General features: G+C 51.9%; 1 protein-coding gene across 2 annotated transcripts in view; it reads right to left on the bottom strand.

The window, feature by feature from the left end:
* Positions 1-1,002: 1,002 nt before the first annotated feature.
* The window catches only part of GRK2 (G protein-coupled receptor kinase 2), a 44,893-nt gene continuing 31,197 nt past the window's right edge, over positions 1,003-14,698 (bottom strand). The window contains exons 18-21 of one of the 2 annotated variants that reach the window (XM_035125543.2): positions 7,408-7,570; positions 6,993-7,129; positions 6,608-6,742; positions 1,003-3,144 (exon numbers count right to left, since the gene is read on the bottom strand). In XM_035125543.2, coding sequence (XP_034981434.1) covers positions 2,974-3,144; positions 6,608-6,742; positions 6,993-7,129; positions 7,408-7,570 — 606 coding nt within the window. In that variant the 3' untranslated portion in view covers positions 1,003-2,973. The remainder of the gene's footprint in view (positions 3,145-6,607; positions 6,743-6,992; positions 7,130-7,407; positions 7,571-14,698) is intronic. The other variant, XM_035125550.2, reaches the window with a different exon arrangement.

Here is a 14,698-nt window from a genome sequence, read left to right as displayed (position 1 = left end):
GCACAGACTGGTGTACTCCAGCAGCAGTCACTATAATCCTATTGATCTTTCTGTGCTGTTTATTGATGCTAGTTTTTTGATGGTGTGTTGGGTTTTTTTTGGAGAGTTTTTTTAGCTCATGAAACCCCCCATATGGGTTCTATGGGAAGAGTGGAGCATGAATCATTTACTATGCAATGCTAATTCAGCACTTCCATAGCATGTTTGCAGGGGAGAACCACAGTCCTCATTAGGTCCAAATTGAACAGAACTGAATTTGATTATAAATTCTAATTTAGCTATTTTATGCTGGAGTATCCCTTAGAAACCTTGTGTGTGTGTGTGTGTGTGTGTGTGTGTGTGTGTGTGTGTGTGTGTGAAGCACGGCAATATTGTGGATATCAGAAATATTCTCCCACCCCTTTGTTTATCCTATGGGGACAGCAGAAGGACTTGCTTTGTTAGTGATGCACTATATTACGTTGGAGCTCGAGACCCATAGGAGAGAGTTGGTTGATCACCTATTATAATGCAAGAATTTCTTGACATATTTATGTACTTCCTATCATAGATTCCTAAATGGATGCTTCAATTTAGAGCAGGGGTGAGGAACCTTTGCTCCTCCACATGTTACTGAACTACAGTTCCCGTCAGCCTTTACTAATGGCCATGCTGACTGGGGCTGATGGGAGGTGTAGTTTAGCAACACCTGGAGGGTCAAAAATTTCTCATCCTTGCTCCAGAGAAAGGAAAAGGAGCACCCATATCACCATGGAAAACACACAACCTGCATGCCTATGGTCCCTGCTTCAGTCTCCAGTCTAAATGGTCTTGGGGCTGGATTCTGTAGTGGGCTACAGCTCCCACTACCTGTGACAATTGGGCTTGTTGACTGGGGCGAATGGAGGCTGTATTCTTAAAACACCTGGATTGGATACCATCCCTGAGCCAACAGCCCAACTCAATATATGTCAGCGACACGTTTTACGCATTCTGGTGCCGAAAGCCACAGAAGAGCCTGCATTTTTCTAAGCTTTGTGGGTTTTGGATTTTTTTTATTATAAAAACAGTCTTTTTTATCCCACTCATTAAAATCACATTCAAAAATCGGCAAAAAAATCCATAATAATAACCCAGAGAGACAAACCAGAGATCAATATTTACAAACACTGCAGGGGAAGGGGGGGGCTCCCGCTCTACGCCTCCCCCTCCCAGGGCCAATCGCCTTGGGAGGAATGTGGGAGCCATGTAGCAGAACAGGCAAAAACTCATCACATGAGGCGGAGGAGGGGGGGGCATGCAGCAGAGGCAATCGCATGCGCTTGGGGCATGACACCATGGGGATGAGAGACCTGATCCCCAACCGAAAGCCATCTACCCTTAACACCCCTCTGTTAAACCGCAGATGGAGGGAAGAGGAGGAGGAGGGGCACAGGGTCAATTCAACCTGAGATTTCTCCCCATCCTGTGGGAGAAACCGTAACACTGCTAGGGGAAGGGGAGGTGGTGGGTGGGGGGAGCTGTTAATACAGAGGGATACTGGAAGGGAGGGGCAGAATGGGCCTAGTTTTTCCACACCCAGCCCTTGGCACAAAGATATTTACAGAATCCTTCAGACACTTGGGACTTGGCACAGAGCCTCATCCAGGCCGAGCTTCCAGTGACCGCACCCCCCACTCCAGGCTCAGCCCAGAGAGGCCCTGAGAGCAGAGGGGCTGGGCAGCTCAGAAATCTCTTTTGGCATGAAACCTGCTGCCCCTCCCCTCTTTCCGTAGCAAAGCAAGATGGGTGTTTGGCAGTAGAGACAGCAGAGCACGAGGCAGTTCTCATCCCACTCCAAGGAGAAGATTCAGAGGCAATAGTACAGAGACTGGGCAAGCCAAACGCAGGGAGCTTGTCCAGATTCAGCCCCAGGGAGTACGACTTTTTGCAGACTCTCCGTGGGGCCAACTGGGAAGGGCACAACAATAAACTTGAAATTTGGCACAGTTGATAAGAGAATGCCTGGGAGAGCAGGGTGGCAAAGAGGCAGAGGGCAGGCCAAAACTCTGAGGCGGCAGCAAGAGCAGCAGCAGCAGCCGCTGCCCCAGGTCAGGAATTTGGGATTTGGAATGGCAATTGGTGGGACCAGAAGAGGGTGGTAGGGAAGGATTCAGGACGTGAACTCATCGACGAAGGGAAGAGAACAGAACAGAACAGGAGAAAGCCTTCATTTTTTTGTTAGACATTTTCGTTACAGTGTAAGAGTTTCAAGGCAATTCCTTATCATACTCTAGAGTGCAAACCCAGCCAATGGTGAGGGGGATTGCTTATGGCACAGTGGCTGCCTAGCTGATATTCTGTGAGTGACGGGCGGCGGGAAATGCACTCTTTCGAGCTATCCCACCCATCCATGCCAGAACCAGGGCGCCCTTTCTGCAGGGAGCCTGCTGTGGAACGTATGCCAGAGCCTGGCGCTGGAAAGAAAAGGGGCTGGGAACACGGATTGTCGTGCCGGTGCGTCTCTTCACGTCAGCTGGTGTGAAGGGACTCACCTGAGAGGACATGCCCTGCCACTCCATGGGGAGCAAGGCCTAAGCCAGCAGGCTCTCTTGTGAGTGTGCTAGCGCATGTCTGGCACCCACAGGGGAAGAAGCAGGAAGGACACAAGATGTGTGGCACATCTCAGGGCATCTCCTCCTATTGGTCCTATTTAGAGGCAGGGCTTTAATCCCAGCTTTCCTTCGTGGGGGGCAGGGGGGGGTCGGGGTCGACGCTCATCCACCTTGCCAACCAGGCTCCTTCCCCTCAAATAGGTATTGGTCTCCCTGTGCTGGGGGATGGGGAGAGGGAAGTCGGTCCCACACCTTCTGGATGCCCCACCCCCTCACTATAATACCCCAGGGGGCTGGGGTGGACACCACAATGATCAGTGAAAGGAGACAGGAGAGAGGGTGGGGATGGTGGACAAACCCAGCCAAATAAATTAAGGATGGGAGAGGAAGTCAAGGAGGGTCAGAGGCCATTGGTGCTGCTGCTGCTGCGCTGGAGCAGAGCGACCTTGCTGAGCTCCACCACCGGAGAGCGCGGCTTGTGTTTCATTTTGGGCACCCTCTGCAGCAGCTGCTGGGCTGCCTGGTAGGCATCGCACAGCTCCTTCTTCCACTGCACCAACTCCGGATCGCTCTGGAGGAGGAAAGGCAAAGGATTAGCATGGAGGCCTCCTAGAATACAAAGGAGACATAGTAAGGCAGCAGCCATTATTTTGCTGGGGGCAGGGAGGGTATCAATCACATTGGACCTTACAATAGGCTTGGGAGTGGTGCTGCCATAACTGGTTGGTGCCCAGTTGGCACTTACCCAGGACAGGGCCTTCTGAGCGGTGGCTCCGGGTTTATAAAATACCCTCCCTGGTGAGATGCGTCCATCTCCCTCATTATTAAGCTTTGGGAGCAACTTAAAAACCAGGCCTATGATGGCTGAAAGATACTGTTCATAGCAACCTTGACATCATTAGCTGTGCAAACATGTGATTGTTTTTAAATGTTCTAAACATTGTCAGAAAACAACAGCCAACCAGACTAAATTTCTGGAAGCTGTGTACAAATGGTTAATGCTTTCAGGCATTATTTCCTAATGGCACCTCTCTGTGCCAGCCCATTAGCACCAATACTTTCTCTCTGTAGAAAAGGAATAGGAAGCCAGAGGTAAAATGTTTCTCAGCAAAGCTCCTGATCATAAGGAGCCTCTTGTTGTTCACCTAAGATGCTTTTCTCATGCATGGACCAACACCCAGGCAAAAGGCTGTTTAATCTCCACACATATTACCTGTGTTGATTTCCTCTTATGCATCACAACTGCTCAGTCACATTTGTCTGTCGCTTGGCTTGTGCATGGAAGCCAGAGCTCAGGGGCACAATATAGGGCAGACTGCCAAAGCTCCAGCACTGCTCGTACTGGAGCAGAGAGGGGTTAAAGAGGTGCTTGCCTGTATATGGGGTCAAATGGGAGTCAGACAATGGACGCAGCCAATGATTAACCTTCCCTTAATTCAAAATATGGCCTTTGTTAAAAACATATAGATTCCTGAGTACTATAGAATAGATCTATCAACAGTGCAGCATGAGAGGGAGAAGAGGTGCCTTTGAAAGGTCAAGGCAAAGGCACCCAATTTTTGGGATGCTAGCTAGACTGTCTGCAGTAGCACCACCACAGCGACAGTAGAGGGGCACCTCAGCAAAAATGCAGGCTTGTAAAAATGAACTAAATAGCACAAATTCAATCATCAAATTTATTTCAGGTCTAGGTATGTATGTGCATCCACTCTTGAGGATGGATTTTAGCTACCCCTGCTACACAAACTTGCATGGGGAAAAGAAAACCCCACTGAATTAGTGGGGCCTACTTCAGAGTAGGCAAGTTTAGGATTGCACTGCAGATGGGTTTTCCAGCAAAGGGATAAACGTCTTGCCTCCCAATACAATAACACACACTACTCCAACTCCTCTAGGCTTGAACAAGTTCTAAGAGAATTATGCAGCTTCAGCTATATTCTGTACGGTATACGTCTGATGAATACATATCATTATTCTGGTTGTAGAGAAATTTCTTCCCCCTTTAATGCAAAGCACACACCACCCTATTTATAGTCTACTAAAATGTGAACTACTTTCTTAACTGAACAGGACTCCCCCCCCTAGATTGAGAAGGGGCTCCCCCTCCTCCAGTAGCCTGTAGGGGACCTCGTGACCACAGAATTCAAGAAATCACAGAACAGGAAGGGAACACAGGCCATCAAGTTAAATAGGGAGAACAGGAAGCACAACTGTTTTACACTTCCTGTTTCTGCTCTGTCATCTCACTCTTATCTCCTCTTTTGGCTCTCCTAAGCTGTCCCCACACTTGCTCACCCCCTTGTGAGGGTAGACTTGAAAAGATCTGGTTCAGGTTTGAATGAGAAACAAACACAAGAGCTACAAGATACTTGTACCTCTCATTCATCTTACACCTGAGGTTTGATTTGATTCAACTGCAAGAAAGGACCATCCGCCCTTCCCCTGATCTCATCTGACCAGAACAACCTACCAAATCAAGAATACAACTTCAGAAAGGTGTTGGCCTAATACCTCCAGGTGTCTAAAACAAGCTGCAAAATTCAGGAATGTAAGTCCCCTCCACTATCGATCTATCCTGGCAGGATGGAGGCACTGTGGGTGTTTCCTGCGTCAGAGAAATTTGTCATTTGCCCACCTTGGATGGAGTTGCTTTCTTCTTGAGGGGGCAGGCACACAATTTTTGAGTGCTTCTGGTACCCTAAGGAACTAGAAGCACCTTTTACCAGCTGCACATGGTATGACAGCAATGATCGTTCCTGGACCAGGAGAGCTTAATCACAGGCACTGTTGACTTCAAGGCTGAATTACTGCTGCAATGTATTCTATGTGGACTGTCCCATGTGCTTGATTGGGAACACAGCTGGTTACAAGATTAATTTGTTCCGGAGGTCCATTCTTAACCTGAAACCGTTCTTAACCTGAGGTACCACTTTAGCTAATGGGGCCTCCCACTGCCGTCACCGCACGATTTCTGTTCTCATCCTGAGGTAAAGTTCTTAACCCGAGGTACTACGTCCGGGTTAGCGGAGTCTGTAAGCTGAAGTGTTTGTAACCTGAGGTGTTTGTAACCCGAGGTACCACTGTAGTCTACTTTGCTTCAATCTGTGGAACTGGCACCATTACAGGTGCCACATAAAGCCCTTTGTAAGAAATTTCTCTTTCAATATGGCAGTACTCAACCCTTTGGAACTCCCTGCTTATTGACACCAGGCTGCATTCTTTTCAGTGCCTGCTTAACACAGTTTTGTTTAGGCAAGCCCAGCCAAACATGTAGAATGTGACCTCAGCAGGAGTTTTATTAATCCCAGGTACAGAAATGAGACCATGAACTAGTGTAGCATAAAAAGGTAAAGGTAGAGTACCCCTGACAGTTAAGTCCAGTCGTGAATGACTCTGGGGTTGCGGTGCTCATTTCGCTTTACTGGCCGAGGGAGCCGACGTTTGTCCGCAGACAGTTTTTCCGGGTCATGTGGCCAGCATGACTAAGCCACTTCTGGCGAAACCAGAGCAGCGCACGGAAACGCCGTTTACCTTCCCACCGGAGCTGTACCTATTTATCTACTTGCACTTTTACGTGCTTTCGAACTGCTAGGTGGGCAGGAGCCGGGACCGAGCAACGGGAGCTCACCCCGTCACGGGGATTCAAACCGCTGACCTTCCGATTGGCAAGCCCTAGGCTCAGTGGTTTAGACCACAGCGCCGTGAAGTCAGAAAGCCTCAGGTTGTAATCTTGCCTCCGCCATGTATTCACCGGGTGCGGTTATGCAAGCAAAGTTCTCTCTCAGCCTCAGCGCCCCCCCCATTTGCACTCTGGGGACAACAATGGTCACCTGTCTTACAAAGGCCTTGTAAGAATCACTGAGATAATGCACTTGAAACACTTCAAGCAGTCAAGATGTGGTATATTATCCTAAGTCCTGTCCAGTCATCAAACCATGCCAAGGGAAATTGGGGGCTGCCCATCACCAGGTTTGGGCAACCTCACTACTTTTTGGACTTTCTTCTAGGAGAGGCAATGTGAGGGAAAAACTCACGTCACACTGCAGGACAAACTGCTTGCCACCCCGGATCTTTAGGAGGATGCACTTTCGATCCTTTATCTGTGTCTCCTCAACAGTCTGGATCTCTTCCATGGTGAGCAGCGACTGCTGTTGTAGGATCCAAAACATCTTTGGTCAAAGAAAGAGCCACTTATATAACCCCAGGTTAAACATGCATTCTACATTCCCTTGCCCACCTCCACATAATCCCATCCTCCAGGCACTACAATCAATGCCTAATCCTACCCGCCCCACCACAAACCCATAGGAGACAAACCTAGGCTCTCGCATTTGTATATAGCAAGACTCCACCCTCTCTCACCCCAAACCTGCCATTTCCCCTCTCCCCTCCTTCCTCAGAGGAAAGATCTCCTCTTACCGGGGATTCTCCTTCTCCACGCCACTCCAACCGATTTGGGAAGAGGTAGAAGTACCGCCTCTGCCACTGCGTGAGGAAAGGGTTCCCCAGTTTTGACATGTAGCCATGCATGATGCAGTCCTTGCCATGGGCATAATCTGTGTACGGGAATGGCGAAGAGAAGAGCATCAAGGTCAGGCAAAAACAAAACAAAGCAAAAAAACCCCGCAAGAAACAAAACAAGGAGAAACCAGCCATGCCTTCTCTCCATAGTGGGTGTTGCAGCAAAGAGTTTCCAAAAGTGGGTGCCCTGCAAACGGGATTCTGGCAGGCAGAGCTGGGCGGCAATGGCGGCTGAGGAGGACTGGGGCATGGAGCAGAGCTAGCCTGAATGAGGGAACCCATTGCCACTTGTCCTACCAGCCCTGGGTCTCACCTTCCTCGTGGCCCAACTGCTTGTTCTTGGCTCTTTTGCGAGCCTCCAGCTTGTCAGTCTCAGCATTGACTGTGTCAAAGACGGTCTCTGTCACCTCCTGCTGCCAACGCTCCGAGATGGTGAGTGGAAAGTTGCGATAGAGCTCCTGGTCACTGTCCAACAGCTGGAATGAGAAATGAGCCACGTTGCCCTTGTTTCCAGGGTAACAGGCACAGTCCCCCTGCTCTGAATATCAGCTGTCAGGGAAACCACAGCAAGAGAGGGATACTGCAATCGTGCCCCCCTTGTGGACTTCTAAGAGGCCTATCCGACTGGGAAGCAGCATGCAGAACTATAGGCCTTTGGTCTGATCCAGCAGCATGCTTCTACAGTACTGTGGAGGTTTGGGGTGAGTCCCACTTCTTTCTTTCTATCTTAAGTATTTGACATGGATATTCTCCCCAGCTCTGCCTGCTGCACTTCTCCACCTTCCCAGATTTACACCGCCTCTTCTAGGCACTAAAACCGAAACCCACCAGGTTTTCCCTAATCACTTCCCAGCTGATCTCAGCTATCTCCAGTTCTCTTTCAAGCAACTCAGACACAATACCTCTCCTATCCTGCCTGCAGAGGTGGTGGTGGGGAAACCATTATGCAGCTCAGGATCCCAACACCTAAAGGAGTTCTCCCCTCCAGAACAAACCCAGGTCCTGCGTTCAGAAGGCATTCTGTGTGTGCTCCCTCCAAGAAGGGCAGAGAGGGTGGTGACACAAGAACGGGCCTTTTCAATGGTGGCTCCCTGGCTGTGGAATGCTCTCCCAAAGAAAGCAATCTTGGCACCATCATTGTTTGCCTTTATGTGCCAGTTTTATTTACCCAGCTGCTCGAGCCTTAATTTGGAGGTTATTTAGTTATGTCTGTTGCCTCTTTTTTTTGTCTTCCTTTTAGTGGGGTACATGCTTCGTATATTTATCTATGGATGCACATTTTAAAGTTCTTTATCGCTGTGTGTGTGTGTGTGTGTGTGTGTGTGTGTGTGTGTGTGTGCGATTTCTGTTCTTTACTTTGCAACTCGCTTTGGCTTAAAGTCAAGTAACTTTTCTCAGTCCGGTAAACCCCTCTACACAAAATTCTGCTTGCCCTAGTACCGTCCTAAGGCATTTGGAGAACCGCTGGATTGTTAGACACGTCTCAAAACAGGCCCAAAGGTTGCTGTTCAGAACAGTAGATTTAGGTTCTAGGGGATGCAGCAATCGTATGGCAAACTTCTTCCACATATAAGGAATAGTTTGACTAAGGCTGAACATCCCCGTTTTATGTGCTATTTACTTTTGTGGACTTCATTACCAAAGATGACATGCTGGCCACTATCCAAGTAGCTCTTCAAAGGTTTAAACACATGCATGGCTGTTCGCCAGGATAAATGAAACCTCTCTGTTCAGAGGCAGTATAGCTCCAACTACTGGAGGCAAGAGAGGGGGAGGGAGAGAGAGAAAGAGAGGGAGAGAAGGGGTGTCTATCTCCATCATGCTCTGCTTGTGAACTTCCCAGTGGTCTGTGGCTGCCCTTAGTGTTGGAGACAAGGTGCTAAACTAGATGGACTGAAGCCGACATATCAGCCCAGTAACATTCATTTGTCAAATCAGTCCAGTAACATTCATTTGTCTGCATTACCCCTATTCACTAGTGGCAGAACATAGTATTGCAGCCTACAGTGCAGTTCCACCCATTAGCGCTGCTGCTTTCACTTTGCTGCTGAAGCCCTCACCATGTATTGGTAATTAAACCTGCTCTGAGTGCCTCGTTTGGAAGAAAAATGGGAGATGCATTTATTTATTTTATTATTAATTATTATAGTAGAGGTATTGTGAGGGACAGGGGATATCGCGAAGTCCCTCCCCTCCTGAGTTCAAGCCCGTCCCCGAGCAAAGGGGAAAGCAGGGAGAGTTCCGATTCCAGTGGGGAAGCAGGAAGTCGTGTCCGAGGCTCAGGCAAGGTAGAGGAGCCAGGGTCCCGGGTGGGACAGGAAGGGGCAAGCAAGGGGGGAAGACCCATCCCTCCAACTCCAGAATTACGCAGGAAGAGGAGGGGCAAGAGGATGGGTCTGCCAAAGCTTTTGTGTTGGAGAAAGACGCGCCAAAAGCCATTAGGAGGTTCTGAAACCGACTGACAACATCGCTCCGTGTAAATAGCAATGACTTGAGCACTGTAAATACGCAGCACCAATAAAAGAATAAAATGCAGAGCTGCGTAGCGTCGTTACGCTGAAGTAGTCCACTCCGGCCACTGTGACAGCAACCTCCTAATCATTTTTGGGCTACTTCGGAGTTGCCGGGATGAGCGTGTCCGAGGCGGAGAAGTGGCGGCAGATCGCTGAGCAAGCCCAGCTAGAACTGCAACAGCTGTCGCTGCAGGCGCAGGGAGAATTGAAGGCAGCTAAAGAGGAGACTAAGAAGGTCCAGGACGACCGGCTACAACTTGCGGAACAGGTGAGAGAGCTCCAGGAAAAAGAGCAGCATTTAAGGGCGGTGGCGGTAGACCTCCAAAACAAGCTGGATGCAGAGAAAAACAAGGCGGGAGGGGCTCCCCAAGTCCAAGTGCTGCCAGGAAGGAGAGCAGGGACCCTTGTAAGCAAGTTCAATGGAGACCCGAAGGAGTTTCAGGGCTTTGAGACTGAGATCGTGTATGCTCTTGAGCTGCACCAGAATGAGTTCCCCGATGATGAGCACAGAGTAGCGTTTATTGTGGAACATCTCACCGGAGCAGCCAGGGAGTGGCTAAGACCATTAATCGCAACCAAGAATCCTTGCATGAAAAATGTCCAACAATTTCTAGAAGGTTTGAGGACGATGTATTCGTCCGATAGTCATTTGGACCAGACTAAGGAGGAACTGCATAATTTACGCCAAGGAAATATGACAGTTCGCGCATATTGGGCGAAATTCACCATGCTGGTGCACAGACTGGGGTGGGTTTTGGATTCGCCTCCCATGCAAGCTGCGTTTTACTTGGGTTTGAGCGAGGAGGTGAAGGATGAACTCTCGAGAGGTCCAAAGCCCAGTACTATGGATCAGCTGAGCAAAGCAGCTCTGGCGGTGGGGGTGAGGCAGGAATCCCGGTGGAACGACAAGCAAGCGACGCGCGCAAAGCGGGCTTGGTTCCCACGGTCGCAGGAGAAGCCACTCCCTCAACAACCCTTTCAGGCCACGCCTGGAGCCAGCCAGGACCAGGAGCCCATGCAGATTGATAGCGCGCGCGCGCGGGCTTTTCAAACCCCAGCGGCGCCAAGACGCAAGGAGGGAAGGGGCGGGAATTGCTTTCTCTGCAACTCACCCCAGCATCTCGTCAGAGACTGCCCACATCGCAGGGAGTGGCAAGGAAAGGCGGGAACGGTGGTGCCCTCCCCCACTGACGCAGCACCACAGCAGGGAAACGGGAAAGCCTGGCTGCAGGAGACAAGGGGCAGCAGCCAGGCACAGTCAGCAGACAACAGCCCCAGCCCGCCCACCCGCACAGAGAGGTGCAGAGCCAGCCCACCCCTCCCAGAGCAGGAGTGGTTCTAGAAGTGACGCTAACGCTCCCAAATGGCTATCCCCTGACGGTCCTCGCCTTAATTGACAGTGGGGCGTCCGCCAACTTCTTCTCGAGAAGCTTTGCAGAAGAGCACCAAATCCAGCTTTTGCAGTTGGATTTTCCTCTGCACGTAGCAACCATTGACGGCAGGGAGCTGCTGGGAGGGGCCATCACACATCAAACCCCCCCCATGAGAATGACGGTGGGAAGGCACTCAGAGACACTGGCGTTCAACGTCACCACCATCTCAGACCCCCCCATCGTCTTGGGCATGAGCTGGCTGGCGCGCCACGACCCCTCCATCAGTTGGCACCAGAGGTGCATCACGTTTGGGTCAGACTTTTGTCTGGAACATTGCATGCAGCACCAACCAGGGGAGGGGCCTCCGATAGCCACGGTGGCCACCATGCATATCAAAGGGGGTGAGGCAATACCCAAGCAGTACTGGGACCTGCAGGAGGTCTTCAGCGAAGCGGAGTCCGACCACCTACCCCCGCACAGGCCTTTTGACTGCCAGATCAACCTGGTGCCAGGGGCGACGATACCCCCAGCCAAGCTGTACGCCATGTCAGACCAGGAGCTGGAGGATCTGCGCGCTTTCATCGACAAGAACCTCAAGCGGGGGTTCATAAGGGAAAGCAAGGCAGCAGGGGGCAGCCCGGTCTTCTGGGTGGACAAGAAAGACACGCAACAGCGCCGTCTTGTGGTGGACTTTAGACGGCTGAATTCGGTGACAGAGCCCGTGGCTTTCCCCATGCCCAGAGTGGATGATCTCCTGACAGCGGCACGCAGGGGCAAGATTTTCACCAAGCTGGACCTAAGGGGGGCGTACAACTTGATCAGGATCCGGGAAGGAGATGAATGGAAAACCACGATGTTCACGCCTCTGGGCTCTTTTGAATATCTGGTGATGCCCTTCGGTTTGCAAGGGGGCTCAGCATGCTTCCAGGCCTTCATGCACCACGTCCTGGGGTCCCTCCTCTTCAGGAAATGCTTGGTCTTCCTAGATGACATCCTTATCTACTCGAATGACCCAGTGCAGCATGTGAAAGATGTCAGAGAGGTGTTGCAACGCCTGAAGGAGAACCACCTGTATGTGAAGCTGGAGAAGTGCAAGTTTCACACCAAAGAGGTGGACTTCCTGGGCTACAAGCTGTCAGACAAGGGGCTGGCGATGGACAAGGACAAGGTGCAGGCCATCCTGGACTGGCACAGCCCCAGGACGCGCAAAGATGCCCAACGCCTACTAGGCTTCGCTAACTTCTACAGGAAGTTCATCAAGAACTTCTCTCGCGTTACGGCTCCCATCACGGACTGCCTGAGAGGCAAGCAGAAGTTCAAGTGGACACCAGAGGCGCAAGCAGCGTTCGAAAGCCTCAAGAGAGTGTTCGCCTCAGACCAAAACCTGTTCCATGTGGTGCAGGACGCGCCCCTACGCATTGAGACAGATGCTTCTGAAAAAGCTGTGGGCGCAATTTTGTTGCAACTGGACGCCAACAGGGAGTGGAGACCCTGTGCCTTCTTCTCCAGGAAGCTGACACAGCCTGAACGCAACTACACAGTGTTTGATAGGGAACTTCTTGCGATCTACGCTGCGTTCCAGCACTGGCGACACTTCCTGGTGGGCGCGAAGCACCCCATCCAGGTGTGCACAGACCACAAGAACCTGGAGTTCTGGAGAACTGCCAGGGTGCTCAACCAGCGGCAGATACGGTGGGCAGAGTTCTTCTCGAACTTCAACTTCTCCATCCACTACATCCCGGGGGAGCAGAATGTCAGGGCGGATGCCCTCTCCCGCAAGCCAGAGTACATGGAGGAGGAGGCGCCACCAGCCCCAAGGCACATTTTCCCCCCGTCGGCATGGTCCTGCGGAGCAGCTGTGGTGAGCGAGGCAGAACTCACAGCACTGACGGCAGCGGATGAATTTGCCAACCGCATCTTCAGAGAACTGAGAGGGGGGAGGGAGCAGGCAAAAGACTTTGCAGAACGCAGAGGGCTGCTTTTCTACAAGGGTGCGCTGTACCTACCCACCACCCAGCTTCGACGTACGGTCCTCAAGCAGATGCACGACAACCCTACAGCGGGGCATTTTGGAAGGGACAAAACCGCTCACCTAGTCATGAGACACTTCTGGTGGCCAGGGGTGCGGGAAGATGTTCGAGACTATGTAAGGGGCTGTACCACCTGCCAGCGGGCGAAGGTGGTCAGAGCAGCGCCACCAGGGTTGCTGGAGCCCTTAGCCACACCACACAGGCCGTGGGAAGTGGTGTCCATGGACTTCATCACAGATCTGCCTTCGTCCAGGGGTAAGACTGCAGTGTTGGTGGTGGTGGACCTTATGTCCAAAATGTGTCACTTTATACCGTGTGCCAGGGCAGTCTCGGCAGAAGAGACAGCCAAACTGTTTGTTGATCACATTTTCAGACTGCATGGATTACCTTTAAGGGTTATTTCGGATCGTGGCCGCCAATTTGTTTCCAGGTTCTGGCGGCGGCTCATGAACCTCCTGCAGGTGGAGGTCAGCTTGTCGACGGCTAGACACCCGCAGACCAACGGACAAGCGGAGAGGGTCAACGCCATTCTGCAGCAGTACCTGAGATGCTACGTCAGCCAGCGGCAAACGGACTGGGTGGATCGCTTGCCACTAGCAGAATTTGCCTACAACAATGCAGTGCACGTATCCACAGGGGTGTCGCCCTTTAAGGCCAATTACGGGCGCGACCTCAGATCTTTCCCAGAGAGGGAGAGGGAGGAGGAGGAGGAGGAGGGCCCACAGGCTGAGGATTGGGCAGAGGAACTGGAGACGGTGCACCAGCAGCTCAGAGAACACTTGGAGAGGGCCAAGGAAGCGTACAAAAAGGGGGCAGATCGCCACAGGCGACAAGGGGAGGTCATCAGGGTGGGGGACAAGGTGTGGTTGTCCTCGGAGGGCCTTCCCACCAGAGGGAGGTGCAAAAAGCTGGCACCCAAAAGGCTGGGCCCCTTCACGGTCACGCAACAGGTAAACCCGGTGGCATACAGGCTGGCACTGCCAGAGGACATGAGGGTGCATCCAGTGTTTCATAGATCGCTGCTGTCGCCGTACAGGGAAAGCAGCAGGCTCCGAGACAGCGAACAAACCCCCGAGGGAGGGGGGGAGAGGGAAGGCAGGGAGCAACTCAATGAGGCCACGGCCATCCTGGATTCAAGGTGGGGGGTGGGGGGACTGGAGTACCTCATGGCATGGGAGGATGCTCCACCGTCCCAGAATGAATGGGTCCCAGCCACTCAGATACAGGAGGAATTCTTGGTGGAAGAATTTCACGCCCTCTTTCCCCACAGACCCAAGCCCTGGCACATGGAAAGGGAGGGGGAGGAGGAGGAGGCACGGGAGAGCAGCTCACCATGGCGCTGGGAAGCGGAGTTTGAGGAACCAGAGGATGAGGTATGGGTGTCACCGAGATCCACCCAGTCAGAGGAAGGAGCAGATTGGCAGAACGTTTTTACCCCCACCAGCTCTGACGCCACGGACTTTTTGGGATTCCCGTCCGCCCAGGCGGAAGGGGGGGGCTCGCAGGACTGGGGGGAGGTATTCACACCAACGGGCTCGGAGAGCACTGAGTTCTTAGGCTTCCAGTCGTCACCGACACATGGGGGGGGCCTGGGGAGGGGTGAAGGAGAGCTTGGGAGGGGGGTGGATGTGAGGGACAGGGGATATCGCGAAGTCCCTCCCCTCCTGAGTTCAAGCCCGTCCCCGAGC

Source organism: Zootoca vivipara, chromosome 1 (genome assembly GCF_963506605.1).
Source record: "Zootoca vivipara chromosome 1, rZooViv1.1, whole genome shotgun sequence".
NCBI lineage: Eukaryota > Metazoa > Chordata > Lepidosauria > Squamata > Lacertidae > Zootoca > Zootoca vivipara.
Note: the sequence above shows the minus strand (reverse complement) of the source record. Positions and strands in the feature narration are given on the sequence as shown.